The sequence below is a fragment of the Odocoileus virginianus genome, chromosome 9 (genome assembly GCF_023699985.2).
Source record: "Odocoileus virginianus isolate 20LAN1187 ecotype Illinois chromosome 9, Ovbor_1.2, whole genome shotgun sequence".
Classification (NCBI taxonomy): domain Eukaryota; kingdom Metazoa; phylum Chordata; class Mammalia; order Artiodactyla; family Cervidae; genus Odocoileus; species Odocoileus virginianus.
In genome coordinates this window covers 34,781,492-34,809,243 of record NC_069682.1, presented here as the reverse complement: position 1 = coordinate 34,809,243, position 27,752 = coordinate 34,781,492, and the positions used below count along the sequence as shown (strand labels likewise).

Below are 27,752 nucleotides of genomic sequence, written 5' to 3'. Positions count from 1 at the left end.
CCAAGGAGTAGGACCCAGGCCTTACCCAGCCATGCCCACAGCCCCCAGCAGCGCTGATCCAAAGGGCATGAAATTTGTTCAGTCTTCTCTTTCGGGGGAAGGCAGGCACGGAAGGCCGGGGCCTGGAAGGCTAACTCCAGCCCCAGTCCCCCAAGTGCCCCAGGCCTTTCTGGCTTCATTCCAGCCTAGCCCCAGGGGGCCACATCTGCTTCCTCCAAGGGCCCCAGCTGGAGGGCAGTGAGGATGGGGCGGAGCAGGGAGCTCCCTTGCGGAGCCCACTCCCTGTGGTTCATGGGGTTCAATCCTTGGAAAGCTTGGAGCAACTTGTAAATTTATTCCCTGGGAGGAGGAGTCTGAGGGTGGCGATGAGAATGGGGTAGGGGGTGGTAGGGGTGGGCAGGGCGGCCAGGGGAGCTGCTGGGAGAGGAGAGGGACTTGGCTAGGTTCCCAAGCCTTCTTCATTCTCCAAACTTTCTCCAAACTCTTGTCCCACCCCCCACCCCCCCAAACCAAAACACAACAAGCTCAGGAGGAGCGACAGGCAGCGCCGCGGGGCGGGCAGACTCGCAGCCGCAGAGCCTCAAGGGGCTGATGGAACTTTCCCTTTAAGAAAGTCACCTCGGGTGGAGAGGGAGGTGGGAGGGGGGACTGGGATGGGGAATACATGTAAATCCATGGCTAATTCATTTCAATGTATAACAAAAACTACTGTAATGATGTAAAGTAATTAGCCTCCAACTAATAAAAATAAATGGAAAAAAAAATTAAATTTAAAAAAAAAAAGAAATAAAAGCAAAAAAAAAAAAAAAAGAAAGTCACCTGGGCTCAGGGCGCGGCCGCTGCTGGGAAGCGGGCCAGGGGAAGGGGGCGCTGCAGCCCGAGCCCCTCTCTATCCTTCGGTCAGTCTGGGTGTTTCGTGGCTCCACGGGGCTGAGCCTCAGGAAGAGCGAGAGAGCCAGCGAGCGAGTGTGTGTGTGGGATCGAGGATGCACGCGGGCATCTGTGGATGAGTGTGGGGACACGCGTGGGGATGTCTGTCTCACCAGAAATGTTGGGTACGTGCGTTCGTCTCGGTATCACCGTGGTCACCAAGGAGCTGCAGCAGGCGGGCGAAATGACGGCGGCGGCGGGCGGGAGGCTGCTCCTAGAGGCGGGGGCGACGGTTGGGCCCCCTGCGGCGGGCGCACAGCACTCTGGGTAGCGCGGGAACCAGAGTGTCCATTTGAGTCGCCGTTTGAGGCGCCAGTTGGGTTTTCTTGCTCGGGGCCTACAGACACTCGGAACCTCCAGGCTGCCTGCCTCCCTATCTGCCCGCTGACTCGCCGGTCGGGTGAGGGTTCCTGCGTGCCCAAAGGTCCTGGGAAGCCGTGCTATGGAGTCTGGGTGCCCTCGGACCCTTGTCTGTGGCTCCCGGCTTTGAGAAGGGGTACGGCCGCGGTGTTCTCCGGTGGCTGCTCTCCCGGGAAGAATCCGCGCCCTCCCCACTCCAACTGTCATTCAAGTTGCGCTTAGGGCGGGCCTGGCGGCAGTAGGTAAGGGTAGGGCCTAGCAGCCCAGGGCGCCCACCTCTACCTGTTGCCCCGCACCCCCCGAGCCGGCCCGGGGGCGGAGTAAGGGGGCGGGGACCTGGGCGCGAGGGTATTTTCAAGGCAGGGGCCTGGGGCGGCGTAACCGCCCCCCCATCAGCTGAGAGGCCCACAGTAGCGGTTGACCTAATGGCCGCTCCCGACACTTCGCACCCGGATTAAGTCAAAGGCACGCTCCGAGGAATTGGGGCTCTCCAGGTGGTGCTACAGCTTCCGAAAGCGCCCTCGCCTTTTCCTGTGGTTCAGGGGCCTCCTCAGCGGACAGGCTGAAATGTATATGGGGGGGGGGGGGGGAAATAAAGGGGGGGGGGGGAAGAAGTATAAAGTTGAAGCGTGAAATAAAGTGACCGTTGACTGTGATGCCCGTGCCTACCATTATGGTGATGCTCAAGATGCAATTAAGTCCAGCTACAATTCATGCTTCGGGTCGGGGCCTCAGATGGCCATAGCTGAGTCCAAGCTTCCCCCCGAAAATTAAAATTACCAAATATATGACACCACAGTTTGAGCATGGCCTGATTAGTCACTAGTCCATCGAGATGTCTTATTTAAGGGGAAAGAATGGGCGATTTTAGATGAGATGGCCCTGAAGATAGAACCAGATGTCTGATAAAGTTCATTAAATAGTTACCCCCACAAGTTATGGGCCGGGAGCGAGAAGAGGGATCCCTGCCGAGAGGGTTGTTGGTTTCAGGCGGCATGGTGATTAAGCTCGTGATCTAGGGGACGGGATATGCATGTTGACAAGAACGGATTTGACTTAATGTGCTATGTACAATCAATGACTATATGTACTGTGTACTATTAATAATAGCATGTACATGCTTATAAGCATGGGGCATATAATATAATGTACTATTATACATAGATATGCCCTAATACATTAATTTTATGTACTATACGCGCATGAAGTAGCATTATGTATATTGCTATGCATAAAGTGTGTAATTAATGATGTGTTGAGTATAGCGTGGCTGTTGAGTGCAAAACTGTGTTGAATTATTAAAGGTTTTAGAAAATTTAATACTGATAAGGTTCTTGATTTTTGTGGAGCTATATTAATAATGTTTCAGGGAATAGTTTAAATAGAACTTCAGCTTTGGGTGTTGATAGTGGGGCTATGGCTTCTTCCTTGAGTCTTAGGGAGGTTAGTTGTTCTTTTCTGGTTTATAAGACCAGAAGACTTGTCTTCATTTCAGGAGATTATTTTCGATTATGCTAGTAACTGGTATGAGTATTAGAATAATGAGGAAATATAAGATAGATGCTAGTTGTCCAATGATGATGAAGGGGTGTTCGACTGGTTGTCCTCCGATTCATGTGAGTGTTAGTAGGTGTGCTACAAAAATTCAGAACAGGCATTGATTGCATGGTCGGAATATCATGCTTCATTGTTTAGATGTATGGAGTAGGGGTATAAGAATTAGAACTAAGATAGAGAAGATTAGGGCTAGGACTCCTAATTTATTGGGAATTGATCGTAGAATTGCATATGCAAATAGGAAGTACCATTTGGGCTTAATATGAGGGGGTGTATTGAGTGGGTTTGCTGGAGTGTAGTTATCTGGGTCTCCGAGCAAGTCTGGTGTGAACAGTACTAATAGTATTAGGAAAAGAACTAGAAGTAGGACACCTAGACTATCTTTGATGGTATAGTAAGGGTGGAATGGGATTTTGTCTGCATCTGATGGGATTCCTGTTGGATTATTGGATCCTATCTCATGGAGGAAGAGTGGACTGTAGCAAGCGCTGTGATGATAAATGGGAGAATAAAGTGGAAGGCAAAGAATAGAGTTAGGGTTGCTTTATCTACTGAAAAGCACCCTCAGATTCATTCGACCAGGTTTGTGCCAATGTATGGAATTGCTGAGAGGAGGTTGGTGATGACTGTTGCTCCTCAGAATGATATACAAATGCTGTGGCTATCACTGTGAATAGAAGAATTACTCCGATGTTTAATGTTTCTAGGAAGGTGTATGACCCATAGTATAGGCCTTGCCCTACATGTATAAATAGATGAAGAATATTGATGCTCCGTTTGCATGTATGTATCGGATAATTCAGCCATAATTGAAGTCTCGGCAAATATGAGTGACGGAGGAGAATGCTGTTATTGTGTCGGATGTATAGTGTATTGCTCGGAATAGGCCTGTTAGGATTTGTAGAATTAAGCAGATTCCTAGCAGGGAGCCGAAGTTTCATCATGATGAGATGTTTGATGGGGCTGGGAGGTCAATGAATGCGTTGTTTACCATTTTTATTAGTGGGTGAGATTTTCGAATGTTGGTCATTAGTGTTCTTGTAGTTGAATGACAGCGATGGTTTTTCATATCATTAGTCGTGGTTAGATTCCATGCGGGAATAATGATAGCATACATTGTATTTATTTTAAGTATCACTTTTGTGCTTGGTTTTGTAGGATTTTCTTCAAAACCTTCGCCTATTTATGGGGGATTAGGTTTAATTGTAAGTGGTGGGGTTGGTTGTGGTATTGTATTAAATTTTGGTGGGTCTTTCTTGGGTTTAATAGTATTTTTGACTTATTTAGGGGGAATAATAGTAGTTTTTGGTTATACAACGGCCATGGCTACAGGGCAGTATCCTGAGATTTGGGTCTCTAATAAGACTGTTTTAGGGGCGTTCATTACTGGTATATTAATGGAGTTTTTGATAGTTTATTATGTGTTGAAGGATGAGGAAGTGGAGATTGTGTTTAAATTTAATGGTTTAGGGGATTGAGTTATTTATGATACAGGGGATTCTGGGTTTTTTAGTGAGGAGGCTATGGGAATTGCAGCTTTGTATAGTTACGGTACTTGATTAGTTATTGTGACTGGTTGATCTTTGTTAATTGGTGTAGTAGTTATTATGGAGATTACTCGTGGAAATTAAATAGAACTGTACTGATGATAATTGTGACTAGGAAAGAGAAGAAATATAGTTTGATCAAGCCTTTTTGGCTTGTGACTATGGTTGATATTTTTATTTGGATAAGTGATGTTGTTTTTGGTAAGATATTTTCTAGTCAGATTAAGTCTAGGAGAGAGAATGCTGATTTTTGGCTTATTATTAAATTTATGTAGGGAGTCAGGCGATGTATGATCGTAGGAAAATATCCTAGTATATTGGGGAATTTGAAGGCATTTGATGGAGAATTAAATTTTAGGTTTTGGGTTATGTTACTAATTTCTAGTGCTAGAATAAAACCTAGGATTGTTACTGCCAAGGCTATTATTTTTAGATAGTAGGGTATTGTTATTTGGGGGATAGTTGTTGGAGGAATACTGTTGGAAATAATGAATCCTGCAAAAAGGCTTCCTATTATTAGACGTTTGATGGAGTTTATTAGAAAGGGATTATTTTCATTGATAATTACTAAGGTTGGAAATCGAGGTTGTCCTAGGAGTGCAAAGAAGATAATGCGAGTGCTGTAGATGGCTGTGAAAGAGGTGGCAATTAATGTTATTAAGAGGGCTCAGGCGTTGGTGTACGATGTGTTAGCGGCTTCAATAATCAGGTCTTTAGAGTAGAATCCAGTGAGGAAAGGCATTCCTGTTAGTGCGAGGCTACTGATGATTAGGGCTGTTGTGGTAAATGGCATGGCTTTAAATAGGCCTCCTATTTTTCGGATATCTTGTTCGTCATTTAGGCTGTGGATAATAGAGTCGGAGCACATGAATAGTATAGCTTTGAAAGAAAGCATGGGTGCAAATGTGAAGAAATGCTAGGTAGGGTTGGTTAATGCCAGTTGTTACTATTATAATCCCTAGTTGACTGGATGTAGAAAACGCAACAATTTTTTTGATATCATTTTGGGTGAGGGCACATATTGCTGTAAATAGAGTGGTAATAGCTCCTAGGCATAATAGGACGGACTGTGCAAATTTGTTGTTCTCTGTTAATGGGTGAAAGCGGATTAATAGGAAGATGCCTGCTACTACTATTGTGCTTGAGTGGAGTACTGCTGAGACGAGGGTAGGGCCTTCTATTGCGGAAGGTAGTCATGGATGTAAACCAAATTGGGCAGATTTTCCGGTTGCAGCTAGTGCGAGGCCTATTAGGGGTATGTTGGAGTCACTTGGATTTAATATAAAGATTTGTTGAAAGTCTCAGGCGTTCAGATGAATGAGAAACCATGCTATTGCTAGAATGGAAGCGATGTCACCGATGCGGTTATATAGAATTGCTTGCAGGGCCACTGTGTTTGCATCTGCTCATCCATATCACCATCCAATGAGTAGGAATGATATAATTCCAACGCCTTCTCAGCCAATAAATAATTGAAATAGATTATTTGCGGTGACGAGAATGAGTATGGTAATGAGAAATAAGAGAAGGTATTTTAAAAATTGGTTGATATTAGGGTCTGAGTATATATATCATATTGAAAATTCTGTAATGGATCATGTGACGAACAATGCTACTGGGACAAATATTATCGAGAAATAGTCTATTTTAAAGCTAAGTGATGAAAAAATAAACAAAATTGACAAACCATTAGCAAGACTCATCAAGAAACAAAGGGAGAAGAACCAAATTAACAAAATTAGAAATGAAAATGGAGAGATCACAACAGACAACACTGAAATACAATGGATCATAAGAGACTGACTACCAGCAACTATATGCCAATAAAATGGACAACTTGGAAGAAATGGACAAGTTCTTAGAGAAGTATAACTTTCCAAAACTGAACCAGGAAGAAATAGAAGATCTTAACAAAATGATCACAAGCAAGGAAATCGAAACTGTAATCAGAAATCTTCCAGCAAACAAAAGCCCAGGACCAGATGGCTTCACAGCTGAATTCTACCAAAAATTTAGAGAAGAGCTAACACCTATCTTACTCAAACTCTTACAGAAAATTGCAGAAGAAGGTAAACTTCCAAACTCATTCTATGGGGCCACCATCACCCTAATTCCAAAACCAGACACAGATGCCACAAAAAAACTACAGGCCAATATCACTGATGAACATAAATGCAAAAATCCTTAACAAAATTCTAGCAAACAGAATCCAACAACATATTAAAAAAATCATACATCATGACCAAGTGGGCTTTATCCCAGGAATGCAGGGATTCTTTAATATCCGCAAGTCAATCAATGTAATACACCACATTAACAAATTGAAAGATAAAAACCATATGATTATCTCAATAGATGCAGAGAAAGCCTTTGACAAAATTCAACATCCATTTATGATTAAAACTCTCCAGAAAGCAGCAATAGAAGGAACATACCTCAACATCATAAAAGCTATATATGACAAACCCACAGCAAGCATCACCCTCAATGGTGAAAAATTGAAAGCATTTCCCCTGAAATCAGGAACAAGACAAGGGTGCCCACTCTCACCACTACTATTCAACATAGTTTTGGAAGTTTTGGCCACAGCAATCAGGGCAGAAAAAGAAGTAAAAGGAATCCAGATAGGAAAAGAAGAAGTGAAACTCTCTCTGTTTGCAGATGACATGATCCTCTACATAGAAAACCCTAAAGACTCTACCAGAAAATTACTAGAGCTAATCAATGAATACAGTAAAGTTGCAGGATATAAAATTAACACACAGAAATCCCTTGAATTCCTATACACTAACAATGAGAAAACCAGAAAGAGAAATTAAGGAAACAATACCATTCACCATTGCAACAAAAAGAATAAAATACTTAGGAGTATATCTACCTAAAGAAACAAAAGACCTATACATAGAAAACTATAAAACACTGATGAAAGAAATCAAAGAGGACACAAACAGATGGAGAAATATACCGTGTTCATGGATTGGAAGAATCAATATTGTCAAAATGGCTATACTACCCAAAGCAATCTATAGATTCAATGCAATCCCTATCAAACTACCAACGGTATTTTTCACAGAACTAGAACAAATAATTTCACAATTTGTATGGAAATACAAAAAACCTCGAATAGCCAAAGTAATTCTGAGAAAGAAGAATGGAACTGGAGGAATCAATCTGCCTGACTTCAGACTCTACTACAAAGCCACAGTCATCAAGACAGTATGGTACTGGCACAAAGACAGAAATATAGATCAATGGAACAGAATAGAAAGCCCAGAGATAAATCCATGAACCTATGGTCACCTTATCTTCGACAAAGGAGGCAAGGATATACAATGGAAAAAAGATAACCTCTTTAACAAGTGGTGCTGGGAAAACTGGTCAACCACCTGTAAAAGAATGAAACTAGAACACTTTCTAACACCATACACAAAAATAAACTCCAAATGGATTAAAGATCTAAATGTAAGACCAGAAACTATCAAACTCCTAGAGGAGAACATAGGCAAAACCCTCTCCGACATAAATCACAGCAGGATCCTCTATGACCCACATCCCAGAATTTTAGAAATAAAAGCAAAAATAAATGGGACCTAATGAAACTTAAAAGCTTTTGCACAACAAAGGAAACTATAAGCAAGGTGAAAAGACAGCCCTCAGATTGGGAGAAAATAATAGCAAACGAAGCAACAGACAAAGGATTAATCTCAAAAATATACAAGCAACTCCTCCAGCTCAACTCCAGAAAAATAAATGACCCAATCAAAAAATGGGCCAAAGAACTCAACAGACATTTCTCCAAGGAAGACATACAGATGGCTAACAAACACATGAAAAGATGCTCAACATCACTCATTATCAGAGAAATGCAAATCAAAACCACAATGAGGTACCATTATACGCCAGTCAGGATGGCTGCTATCCAAAAGTCTACAAGCAATAAATGCTGGAGAGGGTGTGGAGAAAAGGGAACCCTCTTACACTGTTGGTGGGAATGCAAATTAGTACAGCCACTATGGAAAACAGTGTGGAGATTTCTTAAAAAGCTGGAAATAGAACTGCCATATGACCCAGCAATCCCACTTCTGGGCATACACACCAACGAAACCAGATCTGAAAGAGCCACATGCACCCCAATGTTCATCGCAGCACAGTTTATAATAGCCAGGACATGGAAGCAACCCAGATGCCCATCAGTAGACGAATGGATGAGGAAGCTGTGGTACATATACACCATGGAATATTACTCAGCCATTAAAAAGAATTCATTTGAATCAGTTCTAATGAGATGGATGAAACTGGAGCCCATTATACAGAGTGAAGTAAGCCAGAAAGATAAAGACCATTACAGTATACTAACACATATATATGGACTTTAGAAAGATGGTAACGATAACCCTATATGCAAAACAGAAAAAGAGACTCAGATGTATAGAACAGACTTGTGGACTCTGGGAGAAGGCGAGGGTGGGATGTTTCAAGAGAACAGCATTGAAACATGTATATTATCTAGGGTGAAACAGATCACCAGCCCAAGTTGGGTGCATGAGACAAGTGCTCGGGCCTGGTGCACTGGGAAGACCCAGAGGGATCGGGTGGAGAGGGAGGTGGGAGGGGGGACTGGGATGGGGAATACATGTAAATCCATGGCTAATTCATTTCAATGTATGACAAAAACTACTGTAATGATGTAAAGTAATTAGCCTCCAACTAATAAAAATAAATGGAAAAAAAAATAAAAAAAAATAAAGCTAAGTGATAGTTTGACAGTTTGAATTGTGAGTCAGTGTCAGTTTGAGATAATTATTTCTTGGCCTGTGTGAATGAATATTATTGTGGGAATTATACTAGTGATGAAGGCACATGAGATGGTTGTTTTTACGTAAAGTGGGTAGTTAGAGGTCTTGTAATTGTCAGAGCTTGTAATTATGATGGGGATAATTAGTAAAAATAGGGTAACTAGTGTAAAGGAAGAGAATAGGTTTATTACTTTTATTTGGAGTTGCACCAATTTTTTGGTTCCTAAGATCGATGGATTACTACCATCCTCTAAAATTTCGAAAAAGCCATGTTGTTATACATGGGAGCATAGAATTAGCAGTTCTTGCATACTTTTTCTGTAAATAAGAAGGTAATAAACTTCTATTATTATATTCACAATCCTAATGTTTTTTTTAAACTATATTTACAGTATAAGGATCCTAAAATAATTTTTGGGTTCAGTGATAATAATAATAGGGGTAAAATGTGTAATGATATGAGGGTGTTCTCTTGTGTAAAGGAGGGTGAAATGTTATTGATATGGTGAGTATATTTACCTCGTTGTGTTGTGATTAGTATATATAGGGAATATAAGGCAGTAATTACTATATTTAGCCCTATTAGAATAATTGTAATATTGGATCATGAAAAAGTGGATATCACTACGAATAGCTCTCCAATTAGGTTAATTGTTGGGGGGAGAGCTAGGTTAGTTAAGCTTGCCACGAGTCATCAGATGGCTATTAGCGGAAGGACTGTTTGCAGGCCTCGGGCTAAAATTATTGTTCGACTGTGAATTCGTTCGTAGTTGGAGTTTGCTAGGCAAAATAATATAGATGAGGTAAGGCCGTGGCAATTATTAAGGCTGTGGCCCCTATATAGCTTCAAGGTGTTTGGATGAGGATAGCTACAATGACAAGTGCTATGTGGCTAACAGAAGAATATGCAATTAGTGATTTGAGATCTGTTTGGCGGAGGCAGATTGAGCTGGTTATGATTATGCCTCATAGTGATAATATAATGAAGGGATATGCTATGAATTCGGTAAATGGATTTAGGAGTATTGTGATTCTTAGTATACCATATCCTCCTAGTTTTAGTAGGACTGATGCAAGGACTATGGAGCCTGCAATGGGGGCTTCTACATGGGCTTTGGGTAATCAAAGGTGGAGGCCGTACAGTGGTATTTTTACTATAAAGGCCATTCTACATGCTAGTCATATGAAAACATTTGATCAGGAGTTGGATAAAGGTTGTACTCAGTATTGAAGCATTAGGAAGTTTAGGGATCCGATTGTATTTTGGAGGTAGACTAATGTGACTAGTAGTGGAAGAGAGCCTGCTAGTGTATAAAATAGGAAGTAGAGGCCAGCGTTTAGGCGTTCTGTTTGATCCCTCCATTGGGTAATAATAATGAGCGCTGGGACTAGTGTTGCTTCAAATAAAATATAGAAGAGGACTAGCTCTATGGCGGTGAAGGTCATAATTAGAAATAGTTGTAATAGAATTAGTATGGTAATATATAGTTGTTTTCAGGTTAGACTTTCGTTTGATAAGTGGTGTTGACTAGTTATTACTATTAAAGGAAGAAGCCATATGGTTAGAATTAATAGTGGTGTTGACAGGGAGTCAGAGAAGAATAATTATGAGAAGTTGAGGCTGTTATCGCTAAACTGATTTGTAAGGAGAAGGCTTGTGAGGCTAATTAATAGGCTATGAGCTGTAGAATTAATTCAGATTATGCTGCCTTTTGATAATCAGGTCAGGGGTATAAGTATTACTGTGGGAACAATATATTTTAGCATTGAAGTAGGTTAAGATTTTGTACGTAATCAGTACCATATGTATTTGATACTATTACTAGTAATGATAATCCTAGTGCTGCTTCGCAGGTTGTGAAGACTAATAAAATAATAGGTATCATGCTTGCGAGGGTGAAATGTGAATTTAAGATTATTAGGGTGGCTATTACGAATAGGGATAGTATCATCCCTTCTAGGCATAGGAGTGATGATATGAGGTGGGACCGGTATATTAGCAGTCCTGCAAGGGATACTATAAATGCTATTATAATATTTATATATACTCAAAAGACACTTGGTAGTTATGAGTTTAATCATAATCTAATGAGTCAAAATCATTTATTTTACTTTAAACTAAATACCATACTCAGTTCATTGTAACCCCTTTTGGGTTCACTCATAAGCTAGGCTTGCGGCTAGTAATAAAATTAGAAAAAGGGCTATAGTAAGTATAGTACTCAAATTATCTGTTTGGCAAGCTCATGGTAATGGTAGAAGGAGTGCAATTTCTAGGTCAAAGAGGAGAAATGTGATGGCTACTAAGAAAAATTTTATAGAGAAAGGTAGGCGAGCTGATCCTATAGGGTCAAATCCGCATTCGTATGGGCTTGTTTTTTCTGAGTAAGCATTTAATTGGGGAAGTCAGAATGCGATGATAACAAGTAATGAGGCTAATGTAAAGTTGGTTAGGAGGGCTAGAATTAGATTTATTATTCTTTCTCGGATTATACCGAGACTAACTGATTGGAAGTCAGTTGTACTTATTAATACTAAAAGAATATGAGCCTCATCAATAGATAGATACGTAGAGGAATAGTCATACTACATCTGCGAAATGTCAATATCAGGCAGCAGCTTCGAAGCCAAAATGGTGGTTAGAAGTAAAGTGAAATTTTAGTTGGCGGAAAAAGCAGACAGTTAAGAAAGTAGACCCAATAATAACACGTAGGCCATGGAAGCCTGTGGCTACGAAGAAGGTTGAGTCATAAACTCCATCTGAAATGGTAAAAGGTGCTTCATAGTATTCTGAGGCTTATAGTAGTGTGAAGTAGACAACTATTGCAATAGTAATGAATAGAGCTTGTAGTACATGGTTATGGTTTCCCTCTCTAAGGCTGTGATGGGCTCAGGTAATGGAAACTCCTGAGGCTAGTAAGACGGACGTATTAAGTAGTGGGACTTCTAAAGGGTTAAGTGGGTGAATGCCTGTTGGAGGTCAGCAACCGCCTAATTCGGGTGTTGGGGCGAGACTTGAGTGATAGAATGCTCAGAAATACCTGGTGAAGAATAAGACCTTGGAAATAATGAAGAGGATCATTCCATAACGGAGACCTTTTTGGACAGTTGGGGTGTGGTGTCCTTGGAAAGTACTTTCTCGGATAATATCTCACCATCATTGATATATTGTAAGTATATTTGTTGTTAGGTCAAGTGTTAATAGGATTGTTGAGTTGAAGTGGAATCATAATTAAACCAGATGTTATTAGGAGGGCTGATAGGGCTCCTGTGAGAAGTCAGGCACTCGGGTTTACTATGTGGTAGGCATGGGTTTGATGTGTCATTATGTGTTGTCATGCAGGTATAGGCTGACTAGGAGGGTAAATATGTAGACTTGAATTATAACTACTGCGAACTCAAGAATGGTAAGTAGGACTAGAATAATAAATGTGATGAGGGCTGTTGTGGTGCTGATGTTCATTAGTGCAAGTGTGGCCCCTCCGATTAGGTGAATTAACAGGTGTCCTGCGGTGATATTGGCTGTTAATCGTACAGCCAGGGCAATTGGTTGAATAAAAAGGCTGATAGTTTCAATGATAACTAGTATAGGGATTAATGGAGTGGGTGTTCCTTGTGGAAGAAAATGGGCAAGTGATGCTTTAGTTTTGTTGTGGAAGCCTTTGACTACAGCTCCTGCTCACAAGGGAATGACCATGCCCAGGTTCACTGATAATTGTGTGGTTGGTGTAAATGAGTGGGGTAATAGACCTAAAAGATTTGTTGATCCAATAAATAAAGACATAAGTATTAATGTTCATGTTTGTCCTTTGGCATTGTGAATTCCTATTATTTGTTTTGATACAAGTTGAAGTACTCATTGTTGGAGGGAAATAAGATGGTTATTCCCCAGTCAATTTGATGTTGGAAATAGTAGGCTAGGGAACATAACGATAAGGGTAGTGAGCAGGAGGCCTAGGATTATTGGGTTAATGAAAGAGGCAAATAGATTTTCGTTCATTTTGTTTCTCAAGGGGTGTTTTGTTTTTGTGTTTTAGTTACCGTGGGTTCTGGATTAAGAAAGAAACTGTGTTTTGAAATTTTTAATTGAAAAATAATAAAGAGAACCAGAAATATTGCTATAATTATTGTAAATCACGTTGATGTATCTAGTTGTGGCATGTCATTAAGGAGAGTATTATGCCCTCAGTCTCTAGTTTAAAAGGCTAGTGCTAATTTAGCTTCTTAACGATTTTATAGTATTGATGCAAATCATTTTTCAAAATATTTTAGTGGGACTAGTTCAAGAACAATGGGCATGAAGCTGTGATTTGATCCACAGATTTCAGAGCATTGTCCGTAGTACAGGCCTGGTTGAGTTGACATAAGAGTTGTTTGGTTCACGCGGCCTGGGATTGCGTCTGTTTTTAGTCCTAGGGAGGGTACGGCTCAGGAGTGTAGTACATCTTTAGAAGAAACTAATATTCGAGCTGTTATTTCTGTTGGTAATACAACTCGGTTGTCTACTTCTAATAGTCACAGTTCTCCTGGTTTTAATTCTGATGTTGGAATTATATAGGAATCGAAGCTTAAGTCTTCATAATCTGTGTATTCATAGCTTCAATATCACTGATGTCCCATAGTTTTTACTGTAAGGGATGGGTTGTTGATTTTGTCTATTATATATAAAATTCGTAAAGATGGGAGGGCAATTAGGATTAGGATAATGGCTGGTAAAATAGTTCAGACTGTCTCTACCTCCTGGGAGTCTGTTGTACTGGTGTGAGTTAGTTTTGTTTGTTAACATTAATGAGATGATGTAGAGTACTAGTGAGCTAATTAGAAAGACAATTATTAGTGTGTGATCATGAAAGTAGTAATTCTTCTATGGTAGGTGATGTTGCATCTTGGAAACCTAGTTGTATGGGGTAGGCCATATGAGGTATGCGGAGTTTTCACCTGTCACTTAACTTTGACAAAGTTATATAATGTTTTACTAACACCTCATCAATTGAGAAAGACATAGTGGCTATGATGTTGGCTTGAAACCAGGTATAGAGGGTTCGACTCCTTCCTTTCTTATTTTAAGTTGACATATGTAGGTCCTTCAAATGTATGATATGGTGGAGGGCACCCATTTAGTCACTCTAAGTTTGTTGTCAGGTCTACAGTCAGGACTTCTCACTTAGATGCAAATGCTTCTAAGAGATAACTGAGCCTATAGATGAAATGGTATTTCACATTGTATATGCATCTGGGTAATCAGAGTAGCATTGTGGTATACCGGACAACCCTAGCAAGTGTTGTGGGAAGAAGGTTATGTTTACACCTACAAATATAATTACAAAATGGATTTTGGTTCATGTTGTGTTGACGGTGTATCCTGAGAATAGTGGAAATCAGTGAACAAATCCCCCTATAATAGCAAATACAGCCCCCATTGATAATACATAGTGGAAATGTGCAACTACATAGTATGTGTCGTGGAGAACAACATCGAGAGAAGAATTAGCAAGAACGATTCCGGTTAGTCCTCCAACTGTAAAAAGGAAAATAAAGCCTAGAGCTCATATTATAGCAGGTGATCATTTAATGTTGCCTCCATGAAGTGTTGCTAGTCAACTAAAGACCTTTACTCCTGTTGGAATAGCAATAATTATAGTGGCTGATGTGAAGTAGGCTCGTGTGTCAACGTCTATTCTGACTGTAAATATGTGGTGAGCTCATATGATAAATCCTAGGAATCCAATTGATATTATAGCTCAGACCATTCCCACATATCCAAATGGCTCTTTTTTTCCTGAATAATAGGTTATGATGTGAGAGATTATACCAAACCCACGTAGAATAAGAATATATACTTCAGGGTGTCCAAAGAATCAGAATGAGTGTTGATATAGAATAGGGTCCCCACCTCCTGCTGGGTCAAAGAAAGTTGTATTTAAATTTCTGTCTGTTAATAGTATTGTAATCCTGGCTGCTAGGACATCGAGTGAGAGAAGTAGCCGTATGGCAGTGATTAGTACAGATGACACGAACAGAGGGGTTTGGTATTGTGACATTGCAGTAGGTTTTATATTAATAATTGTTGTAATGAAATTAATGGCCCCTAGAATTGAGGAGACACCTGCCAGGTGTAGGGAAAAAATAGGTCCACTGAAGCTCCTGCGTGGGCTAGATTGCCAGCTAGAGGGGGATACACGGTTCAGCCTGTTCCTGCTCCGGCTTCAACTATAGATGATGGTAGAAGAAATAAAAAAGGAGGAGGGAGGAGTCAGAAGTTTATATTATTCATTCGAGGGAATGCTATATCAGGGGCACCAATTATCAGGGGAACTAGTCAATTGCCAAATCCTCCAATTATAATTGGCATTACTATGAAGAAAATTATTACAAACGCCTGTGCAGTTACAATTACATTATAAATTTGATCATCTCCGAGCAGGGTTCCAGGTTGACCCAGTTCAGCACAAATCAGTCGTCTTAGGGCTGTTCCTACTGTGCCTGCTCAGGCACCAAATTGTAAATACAGGGTACCAATGTCTTTGTGATTAGTTGAAAATAATCAGCGCTTGACGAACATAGGTAAAATGGCTGAGTGAAGCATTAGACTGTAAATCTAAAGACAGGGGTTTAATTCCTCTTTTTACCAAGTCCTGTGGTGAAATTACATGTTGAATTGCAAATTCAAAGAAGCAGCTTCAATTCTTTGATTTACCCCCTGATCTTGGCAGCCTGACTCCTCGAGGGGAGCAAAGGTAGAGAGGAAAGCAACCCAACCTCCCAAGTCTCAGCTTTATACCCCCTGCATTTCAACAGCTGCCCGCAAAATGAGTCGGGGGATATTTGAGGACCCCATCAGCTAATGTATGTGAAATTGCTTGGTTAAATCATCAATTCCCACCTGAACATGGCAGCTCTAGGACCTGGGTTCAGCTCAGAGCAGATTTCCTGGGAACCCATGTCAAGTTCACAAACAGGCTGTGAGCAGTGTGCCTCAGACTGAGGCTCCAGTCCAGGGCATGGCACACCCTCCCGGAAGCACAGCCGATTGCAAAGGTTCTGCTGTCGGGTTCTGGGCAGGAAGAGGGTGGGCTCCCCCAAAGTTGGCCCTGATCCAGCCCTCTCCCTGCCCACCAGGAGCCTTCTTGATCCCCTACTTCCTCATGCTCATCTTCTGCGGAATTCCCCTCTTCTTGGTGGAACTCTCCTTCAGCCAGTTTGCAAGTCAGGGCTGCCTGGGGGTCTGGAGGATCAGTCCCATGTTCAAAGGTGAGGCCCAGATGGGGTACACACACACGGGCCTCTGGGGGCCGTGCTGACTCCCCCATCTGTATAAAGACTGCCAACCCCTATGGAACCCAGGTGTTGACCCCAGGCCCACATCAATGGCCAAGGCCAGGGACCCATGCTGGGATCCATTGTTTACTTGGCCTCCACCCTCTCCTCCTACCACGGCATACACAAAAGCCCTTAGCCCGCTCCCCCACTCAGCCCCCAGCTCGCTCCTGCCAAGGCTTTGACCTGCCCCTTCTGTGGCCCTCCACGAAAGCCTACCCCTTAGGCCCTTCAGAATGAGCTTCGTCTCCTTCAGCTAGGTGAGTGAGGCTGCTCCTGCCCCTCCCCTCCCCCAGGTGTGCGCTACGGCAGGATGGTGGTGTCCACATACATGGGAATGTACTACTGCATGGTCGTCTGCATTGCCTCCTGCTGCAGTAGCCGTTGGAACCCGCCCGACCGCGTGAGCGTGCTGGATGACCCCAACCTCACTGAGAGTCTGCAACCCCCTGCCCAGCTCGGCAATGTCTCTCAGGCGCTCAACCTGAGCCTCCAGAGGGCAAGCCCCAGCGAGGAGTACTGGAGGTGAGGCCCCCATGGGACCCGGGCTTCTAGGGGTTACCCTGGGAGCCTATCTTCAGCCCTCCCTGTTCGCTGAAGGGCAGTGGTCTGCAGTCTAGGGAGGGTGCCGGGAACGGAGCAGGGCAGGGGTGTGGGAAGAAATGTAAGGAGTTCGAAGCCCACTTCGGGAGAGGCTGTCGCACAGGCTCTGAGTTTGTGCGCGTCCTTACACAGCAGCATTGAGGCACCAGCAGTCAGGCAGGGCAGACGAGGAGGGTCGGGGCAAAGAGGGGTGGCTTCCTGGTAAGCAGAAGAACTCCAGCAGAGGCCTTAGCTCCAGATGAGCCTGAGGGAAAGCCGTTGTGATGAGGGTAACAGGTGTGTGGGGAGCTCACCAGCCCCGTGGCGGCCCACAGGGAGCACGTGACTTCTTGGCGGGCTTATAAGAGGGAAGCGTAGGCCTAGCCCTGCAGAAGCAAAGGAGAGCTGTGGGAGTGTCCTGAGCCCAGAGCTGTCGTCATCAAGCTGTGTTTGGGAAGGGCAGCCTGGCCCCCTGAGCTCTGCGCTGACAGAGAACGGAGTCCTGGGGCTGGCCTGAAGGGAGGTTGTTACTGGGGGGGTTTGGAACATCTTGTCTCAGCTGAGTGGGTGTGAGGGCACAGCAGGACCTCCTGGAGGAAATTCCCCACGTCCTGTTGGGGAGCTCCTGGGAAGAGGGCTTTGTGGGCTGGTGGGCAGGCCTCGTTCATTCATTCCACAAACATTGATGGCGTCCACTCTGATGGGCCCTGTGTGCTCATGGGGTATGAACAGCCCTGAGTCCATGCCATGAGGAGGTCACAGTCTGGAAGGGAGCTGGGTAGTTAAAGCTCTGTGGGGCAGGGGCCTCAGTGCAGTCATATGCAGGGGTGTGGTGAGGGCAAGAACAGGTGATCGAGGAGGCTTCCCATGGACTTCCCTCAAGGTCCAGTGTCTAAGACTTCCGAGCTTCCAGTGCCTCTACTGCAGGGGGCAGAGGTTCAATCCCTCCTCAGGGAACTAAGATCCCACATGCCAAGCATGACACGGTCCAAAACCAAATCATAAACAAAGCCAAGACTTCCCAGAGGAGGGAGAAAGGAAGTATAGAAGGATTGGGAGACATGGACAGATGAGCTGCAGCCAGGAGGTGGCAGACTGGAGTTGGGGTTGGGAGCAGGTAGGACAGAGTATTGGGACAGAGGAGGCCAGGACATCAAAAGGCACAGGGCTTCCCCTGCCGGTCAGAGGGCTCGAGCCTTCTCCACGCTGTGATGGAGAGGCAGGGCTGAGCGGCTGAGGTCCCAGTGACACTCGAAGTCCTAGCAGGTCCACGTCCTCTAAGCCGAGGGCCGGCACTCAGGGCCTCGGGGCCCAGTGTCCCTGGGCGGCTGCTGCTGCATACGTGCTCAGTCGTGTCTGACTCTTGGCAACCCCATGGACTGTAGCCTGCCAGGTGCCTCTGTCCATGGAACTTTCCAGGCAAGAATACTGGCATGGGTTGCCATTTCCTACTCCAGGGGATCTCCCTGACCCAGGGATTGAACCAGTGTTTCCTGCACCTCCTGCACTGGCCGGCAGATTCTTTACCACTGAGCCACCTGGGAAGGCCCTGTGCTGCGCTATAGATGTTCAAAGACGGTTAAGATGTGCTCTCCGTCCTCAAGACTCTTGGTGGAGACCATCGAGCCGTTGCCTCCCAGTGAGGTTTGGGCAAAATTACCTCTGGCCAGATTCAGCTGGTCAGTCATTGGACGGGTCATTTCCTGAACACCAGGTAGGTCCTGAGAACTGTACTCAGAGCAGGGACAGAGTGGGGAGTAACAGACTCCGCCCACTGAGGTGTTCTGCTACATTTGGGGCAGAACACATGGTGTGGACTGGGCGACTTGATCTGGACTAGGGAGAACCTTCTGGAAGGTTGCAGAAGCCCACAGCCTGGAGATGCTCCAGAAATTATCACCCCAGGGGCTGTCTTCCAGGGTGGGGCTACTGCTTGGCAAAGCTCAGGAGATTTTATCCGGTGCAATTAGAGGGGAATTTCCCTCCAAGAAAACTAGCCATGGGTCAGGAGGTCCACAGGATGGCCCACTGAACTCCACTCCTTGTCCGGGGCTGGAGCCAGGCCTCCCTAAGGAGCAGGCAGTCCCAGGCAGGACTCCTTCCCTTCAGGATGGCTCCCTGCTGCCCCCTCCTGGACAGCCTAGGGAAGTGACCTTTGAGAGGGCTGCCCAAGCTGGCTTCAGCAAGATGAGGTGAGCAAGCACCCCCATTTCTGGGCACCTACTATGTGCTTATTGTGGTTTAGTTGCTCAGTCGTGTCCAACTCTTTTGCAACCCCATGGGCTGCAGCTCTCCAGGCTCATCTGTCCATGGGATTCTCTAGGCAAGAATCCTAGGGTGGGTTGCCATTTCCTTCTCCAGGGGATCCTCCCAACCCAGAAATCAAAGCCAAGTCTTCTGCATTGGCAGGTGGGTTCTTTACCCCTGAGCCACCAGGGAACTATGTGTTAGGCATATTATATGATATCAGCCCCATTTTCAGATTCAGAGACTGATTCTCCGCTGTTACGGAACTAGGCCGCAGTGCTGTGTCAGGATATATGTATGTCAGGATACACGTGCCCTGCTGTTCCTGGTGCCTAATGTGAATTAGGCTGATGATACTGTGCAGGCATTCTGGGTCCACAGGCTCCAGCGACCCTTTGGAAAGCTGCACAATCTCATTTGAGCCCCACAGCAACCCTATTAGATAGTGTGTGCCAGTTTTATAAAATGTTCCAATTGTACAAGTGAACAAAGGAAATCAAGAGAAAGATTGACTCCTCTAAAGGGAGAAGAGTTGCCAGGGCAGATTTCTGAGCCCACGTCTGCCTTTTGCCCACCCTTGGCCTCCAGCCTTCCCTGCCCTCACCATGTCTTTACAGCATGACCTTAGAGTCCTCTGAGAGCTGATCTGATGCCTACCAGGCAGGCCCAAAGCTCAGGACCAGCCCTCATCTCCCCAGCAGACACCTGACGCCCAGTGGGACTTGGATCCCAGCACCCTGCTCTCAGTGTCTTCACACCAGCTCTAGACCCACACAGACCTCACTCAGATCCTGGCTGTGCTACATACCAGCTTGGCCTTGTGAGGTCACCAAACTCTTTACGTCTCAACTGTTCATCCATTAAGTGGGAGTGGTTACAACATCATTCTTGTTATTATGAAGATGCAGCAGAAATCACTAAGAACAGGGACGGGTGCTCAGTAAGCACAGTGAGAGCCACTGCTGGAGATGCAGTGATTAGATGAGAGTGTCCTGTTCTCAAGGCGTTTACCATCTGGTTGGGGACATTAAAAAATAATGCAGAGTAAGTCCAGAGATGTTATGTGAAAGCCAACTTGTAACTATGTGTGGTTCCAAAAGCTTTTCAGTTAGTTGTTTGGTCTCAAAAGCACATGGTCCAAAACCAAAACCAAACATTAAATATGGTGCCATCAAAAGAAAGAGAGATCAGAAGATTAGCCTTCCAAACTCTTTAAACCCTTGTATTGTATGCTGAACTCTTGCAATAAAAAATAATACAAAGCACTACCAGTTTAACATATGTAACTAAACAAAGTTTTTAGAGTCTTTTGAGCAAGGAATGGGTTCCTTACTTTGAATGCTGGTGCTTAAAGTAAATCACCTCTCAGCTGTAGCAGTAAGACCCGGTGGCTATTCTGGAAGGCAGAGCCTCCCAACACAACTTGAAAATGGGCATCATAACTTCATAACTTTACGATGTGCCCTACCTAAGTAGTGTACCAGTGCGGTCGGGCTTGGGCAGCCCAGAATCTCCAGCCCTGCTGCCTTCAGCTTTGAGTGACCTTGTCTATTTGCCCCATGGGCCCAAATTATTTTTTTCTGCATGTCCCAAAGGGAAAAAGATTGGAAAGCTCAGCCGCAAGGGTCCAGGAGCCACTCCTGGGAGGAGGGGTGGAGCTTATTCATCCCTTTATCTTTGGTTCCCCCATGGACTGAGCCTGGAAAGTTTCTGACCCTGATGCCTGTTGAGCGAACCAACGCAGAGGCAGGAGTTTGGCAGAAGAGGCATGTGTTGGTCAGCGCCCTCTGCAGGTCACAATGTGAAGGGCAGCCTAGGGGAAGATTTGCGGCAGAAGAGGCCTGCTAAGGTGCTTGCGGGTCTGACAGTGCGGTGAGCCGAGCAGACAAATCCCGGACCTGGCAACACTGTCCCGTGAGGGAGCAGGCTGACCACCCATCACAAGGTATAAACATGCTTTCATGAGGTTTGAGAACTGAGTTGGAAAAAAAGTAAAAAGAGCTAAGATTAGAGGACAGCCTATGAGCTATGCTGAGAAGTCTTCACTGAAAGAGGGGGAAGAAAGGAGCCTGTATTTTTCTAAATTTACCTACAGATCATCCTAGGTTGAAGTTAGGATGCCCATTTTCAAGATGAGGAGACTGAGGCTCAATCGTTTGTCTCTTGCTCATCAGTTCTAGCCTGGATAACTCCAACAGCCATGCCAGTCCCCCTCCAGATACTCCCCTTTATACTTCCCAGTCCATTTTCCATGCTGTGAATTTATTCACCCATTCAGCAAATGCTTACTGGGCATGCCTCTTGTTCAGATGTGTTCAGAATTTCAAGATGGCAATGGCAGGACGCTGAACCAAGCACAAGGCCCTTCTAAGCACGGGGCCCTGTGTGCCCTCACAGATCTCACATCCATGTGGACGTGTGGAGGTCTGGGGAAAGAGTACGCCAGACAGGGAAGAGCATGTGTAAAGGCCCTGAGGTGGGAGTGGGCCTGGCACATTTCAGGAACAAGGAACCCAACACAGCTGGAGCAGTGAGTAAGGGGGGAAGGAGCAGGAGGAGAGGAGATCTGAGAGATGGCATTTAGGAGATAGTGGATCGTGAAGGGCTTTGTAGCCACCGTATGGACTTTGGTTTTTCCATGGCCAGAGATGGGAGCTGTTACAAGGTTGTGAGCCAAGGAGAGGCCCTGAGAGACCTCTTCTAAAAACCCTCCAGGAGCTTCTCATTGCTCTCAGAATAAAATCCAAACTTCTCCTTCTTGTCTTCACAACGTCTCTTGATCTTGTTCCTTCCTATCTTCATCCTTCTCTATTCCCCTCTCCTTCTTCTCCAGCCTTCTGGAGTTACTGACGTGCCCAGGCAGTTCCTGACCCTGTCCCGCTGGGTCATGACCTGACCCTGACCCATGCCCTCAGCCTGGCCTGTGCTTTCATTTCTCTTCACCCACTTTCTCCCCATCCTTCGAACTTTGGCTCAAGCCGCCCCTCTTCTAGGAATACTTCCAGTGTGTTCCTCCCCATGGGGTTAGGATGCTCCTGGAAGTGCCCACAATACCTGATTTAAGTCAACATGCCTAGCATCTAGCAAGGGCTTGGCACATCAACGTCCAGTAGATTGAAGACACAGCTGGCATGGCATGGGGCTCCAGAGAGAGTCAGGCATACTCAGGAGAGGACTTCAGGTTCCAGTCTAGGCTTGTGTGCTCCAGTGTGTGTGCTAAGTCGCTTTAGTCATATCCAATTCTTTGTGACCCCATGGACTATAGGCCTGCATGCTCCTCTGTCCATGGGATTCTCCAGGCAAGAACAGTGAAATGGGTTGCCATTTCCTCCTCTAGGGGATCTGCCCAACCCAGAGATCAGAGCCATGTCTCGTACATCTCCTGCATTGACAGGTGGCTTCCTTACCACGAGTGCCGCCTGGGAAGCCTCCGTCTTTCCTCAGTACTCCACTGCCTGCCTCTCTCCATCTGAGTTGGAGGACTGGTGTGGGTGAAAAGGTCACAGAAGGCTTCCTGGAGGAGGTGACACCAGATGGGGTGCGTCTAGTCTGAAGGAGAGGGCCTTCCTAAAGGAAAGGCCTGGGCCAGGTCTGAGCAGGGACAGGGAGACCTCCACACCCCAGGGGCTGGGGAAGCTAGCCCAGGCCTGGGGTGTGGCCTGCAGGCACCCTCGAGGATCCTGGGAGAGGCCACAGGCAGTGAGGCCTGGGAAGGCTGGGGCTGGGGCCTCGCCAAGGCTCCCATTGCAGAGAAGCCGGCTGCTGGGACTCCATGAGAAAGGAGGGAGCTGCCAGGCTGGGCCCTGGGCCTTGGGGATGTGTTGCTGGACGGTGCGGCTGGCCCTCAGTGACAGCGTGTCCCCTTCTAGGCTCTACGTGCTGAAGCTGTCGGATGGCATTGGAAACTTCGGGGAGGTGCAGGTGTACCTCCTCAGCTGCCTGCTTGTCTCCTGGGTGGTCGTCTTCCTCTGCCTCACGCCAGGGGTCAGGTCTTCAGGGAGAGTGAGTCCCTCCCTCCAGGATCTGAGCCCACCCAGAAATCTGCCTCCCCTGCCTGGGTTTTGTGTGTGGAGGGGTGGGTGGGGGCATGATGAAAGCATGGAGGAGGGAAAGAGGGACCAGAGGAGCCATGGTGGTTGAGGGGGCAGGTTGGGGGGTGGAGTGAGAAGAGCCCAAGGAGTCCAGGGGGGCCCCTCTCACCCCCAGGTGGCGTACTTTACGGCCACATTCCGCTACATGGTGCTGACCATCCTGTTCGTCTGTGGCGTGACCCTGGAAGGAGCCTCCAAGGGCATCAAGTACTGCCTGACCCCACAGTGGGACAAGATCCTGGAGGCCAAGGTGGGCTGTGGGTGGAAGGTGACCTGGAGGGACGGGGAGGGGCAGAGAGGCGCCAGCCTCTGAGCTCAGCTCCTCCTGCAGGTATGGGGGAACGCCGCTTCCCAGATCTTCTACTCACTGGGCTGCGCGTGGGGTGTCTCATCACCATGGCTTCCTACAACAAGTTCCACAACAACTGTTACCGCTGAGAGTGTCTCCGCGAGCGCTGGGGCTGCCCCCTGTTCTGCCCTCTCTGCAGCCTGACCCTGCTTCCCCCAGACCCAGCAGATCCAGTGAGGCCTTCTGGCCCGCCAGCACCCTCCCTTCCACTCACAGCCTTGAGATCCTGGCAGTGCCGGGTCTGGTTCCAGTCACTGCAGAACAGAGAGCACTTAGGCAGAAGAGAGAAGGGGTGACGATAGTGATGCCCCAGGGGTCTGTAAGGACTCAAGAGCCTCGTGCCCACTAAAGAGGCCCAGAACAGACCAGAGAGGAGATTGGGGGTACTTTTGTTCCTAGAAGTTTCCCTGTCTCAAGTCTGCTGACCCAAATTGGGCAGGAGGAACTAAGCTGCGTGTCCTGACCACGTGTTTGCCTCCCCATTAGAGACAGTGTCATCATCAGCGTCACTAACTGTGCCACCAGCGTCTATGCCGGCTTCATCATCTTCTCCATCCTGGGCTTCATGGCTAATCACCTGGGTGAGGACGTGTCCCACGTGGCAGACCAGGGCCCGGGCCTGACACTCATGGCATACCCAGAGGCCCTCACACTGCTGCCCGTTGCCCCACTCTGGTCCTTGCTCTTCTTCTTCACGCTCATCTTGATGGGGCTGGGCACTCAGGTACGAGATGCGGGACCCAGGCCTGTGGCTTAGGGCAGGAGGAGGCGGGGCCAAGGGTAGGCCCCTGCTCTGATGGCTGTATCCTACAGTTTCACCTCCTAGAGATGCTGGTCACAGCCATTGTGGATGAGGTAGGGACTGAGTGGATCCTGCAGAGAAAGATATATGTGACCTTGGCCGTGGCTGTGGCTGGCTTCCTCCTGTGAATCCCCCTCACCAGCCAGGTAAGAACCAAGGGAAAGGCTGGGCCAGAGTTGCCAGGGTGTGGGGTGGGGGGAAGACAGCAGAGAGAAGGGGTCTGTAGCCTCAGGCACCCCCAACTAAGCTGCCCACTGGCACGCAGGCAGGCATGTACTGACTGCTTCTGATGGACAACTACGCAGCCAGTTACTCCTTGGTCATGGGAGGCCGTGGAAGCTTGGCACTTACCGTAAATGTACATAATGGACACACAACTCTCCATGGTTTCATTATTATCCCCGCTTTACAGATGAGGAAACTGAGGCCTGAGATGTTAAGTAATTGACCCAAGGTTATATAGCTTCTAAGAGTCAGAGCCCTCATGTGAAGCAATTGGCCTGATCTGGAGCGTGTGTGCTGGGCCCATGCTGTATTAGAAACAAGTTTAGGAGTAGGAGTGGTCTGTGGACTACAAACCTTCTGATTTTGTTCCTTTATGATCAGGGTGAGAAGGCGGGGGCGGGGGCGGGAGTGAGGGGTGGGGGTGGGGCAGGGATTTGCTAGTGTCATGGTCCCTCCACAGAGAAGAGGCAGGGCTGTCTCTGAGTGACAGAGGGGTCAGCCCGATGGTCAGGGCAGTGTCTGGCGTCTTGCCCCCGGTCGTGCCAGTTCCTCTGTGCCGCAGAGAGGTCAGCACCGGGTTTCCACACTGGTTCATGTTTCTGGAAAAGAAAAAAAAGAATGACCCCTGAGGGCTGAGGCCTCCATCGCATGGGGTGTGGGATCTTCCCAAGCCTGGCAGAGGAACCAGCTCTGGCCACTGGCCCGGCTTTGAAACAGGAGCAGAGGAAGTGTCTTGTAAGAGGTGGGAGGCGGGGGAGGGCAAACGCCACAGCCAAGGGCTGAGCTCCAGGACATGGCTGAAGGCTTTGGAGGTGTATGCTGAGGCCTCCTGGCAAGCAGCACACATTGTCCCAGGCCCTCCAAGTGGCCCATGAACCACCTGCCCATCTTTCTGCTTCCTGTCGTATTTTTGTTGCTGCAGCCCTAGGCTTTATCTCTGCTGTTCCTCAGCTCTTTCCAAAGTGGTTCTGAGAGTACTCCCAGCCTGACATGGTTTCTAGGCTTCAGAGCCTCCCCTGGCTGTCCATTGCTGTCTCTGCAGCCATAGTCTGGCAGGACTTCTCCCTTTCCTTTCCCTCATTGCTCCCACCTCCCTGCATAAGTCAGTTCAGATCAGCACATGAGATTGTGCCAGGTGCCGTGCTAGGCACTGGAGACCTAGAGCTGATGCAATCCCAGGAGCCCCAGGTCTGGAGGAAACATAGAAAAATTGCTTCAGTTCAGTTCAGTCACTCAGTCGTGTCTGACTCTTTGTGACCCCATGAACCGCAGCATGCCAAGCCTCCCTGTCCATCACTAACTCCCGGAGTTTACCCAAACTCATGTCCATTGAGTCGGTGATGCCGTCCAACCATCTCATCCTCTGTCGTCCCCTTCTCCTCCTGTCCTCAATCTTTCCCAGCATCAGGGTCTTTTCAAAGGAGTCAGCTCTTCACATCAGGTGGCCAAAGTATTGGAGTTTCAGCTTCAATATCAGTCCTTCCAATGAACACCCAAGACTGATCTCCTTTAGGATGGATTGGTTGGATCTCCTTGCAGTCCAAGGGACTCTCAAAAGTCTTCTCCAACACCACAGTTCAAAAAATGCTTAGTAGATGGAAAATCCCATTGAGCCTTAAAGGCCACAGATTTGGCCTTACTTCAGCAGGCAGTGAGGGGGTCATTGTAAGTCTTTGAGTAGAACTTTCAGGGGCCCCAGCAGCTGAAGGGTTTCTTGCCTGCTTCAGGATTATCCGAAAGCCAGACCCCTCCCCTTCCACAGTGCCCACCTGCCCATCATACCCTGGACCCCTGGTGCCATCAGCTTCTTCTGCTACGCAAACATTGATGTCACCCCTGCCTCCCTGAAATGCCTCTTTCTAGTCTGGGAAACTGGAGAGGGAGGGGAGCAGTGCTGATAGGAGGCCTAAGGCCTGGGTGGGGCTGGGCAGGACTCATGCCCACTCCCAACCCCCACTCTTTGCAGTTTATTCTCATCTTCCTGGTGGTCCAGTACCAGCTGATCACCTACAACCAATACAGATATTCAAGCGAGGCTGAGGCCATTGGCTTCCTTATGGCTCTGTCCTCTGTTAGCTACACTCCATTCTACGCCCTGTTCCACTTGCGCAGAACAGATGGGGACACCCTCCTCCAGGTGAGGGGTGGGGGCAGGGGCAGCCAGGTGAATCAGAAGGGGGTGGATGGCTGGATGCTGCTCCAGGGCTCCCTTCTGATGCACTCTGCCGGCCTGTTCCTCCCCTATGCCTACCTCTCCTGCAGCACTTGAAAAACTCAACCAGGCCAAGCAGAGACTGGGGTCCCGCCCTCCTGGAGCACCGAATAGGGCGCTACGCCCCCACCATTCCACCCTCCCCCGAAGATGGGCCTGAGCTCCAGCAGCTGCACCAGGACAAGGCCCAGACTCCCATTGGGGGCAGTAATGGGAGGACACTACTTCCATCTGCAGGACACACAGATGTGAGCATGCTGCTGGGGGGAGTGCCCCACCCCACCCTGTGCTCCCAACACAGAGACTGGGGAGACAGTGGATGGGTGTCACTGCCTGCGCCCACCATGCCCTGGCCGGGGGTGGCCCCTGTCACCTTGGCCACCACTGCTAGCACAGTCATTGTTCACGGCCAACCAGTCTCTGGAGCCAAATTCCTCCCCCCAAGCCCCGCAGTGTCCGTGTGTCCGTCCTCCGTGCTCCTCTGTTCAGTGACAGCCCCGGAAGAGCCGCCTGTAATCCTCTGTAGCAGTGACGGTATGCTGCCCACGCCCAACTGTCTGCATTCCACTAGGCTTTTGAAGTTCATAGGTTTTAATGAAATTTCTATTCTAGTTTCTGAGCTGCTGCTGTGCTTTGTCTGGGTCCCCCAGGGGGATATGAGTCAGGGCTGGGACAAGACCTCCTCCTGCCAGGCCTTTGGGGGGGGTGCCTGGGAGGAGAAAGGCCAGAGGCTGTGA

The 27,752-nt window shown here is 46.9% G+C and overlaps 1 protein-coding gene across 1 annotated transcript; it reads left to right on the top strand.

Moving 5' to 3' along the window:
• Window positions 1–365: 365 nt before the first annotated feature.
• LOC110138007 (sodium- and chloride-dependent glycine transporter 1-like) lies at window positions 366–27,752 on the top strand. Its single transcript, XM_070471813.1, is given in 13 exon segments — window positions 366–376; window positions 1,047–1,330; window positions 16,310–16,441; window positions 16,804–17,032; window positions 23,206–23,338; window positions 23,543–23,677; window positions 23,759–23,810; window positions 23,813–23,854; window positions 23,993–24,068; window positions 24,263–24,500; window positions 24,590–24,631; window positions 26,770–26,940; window positions 27,066–27,752. Coding segments are annotated over 13 exon segments (2,232 nt in total).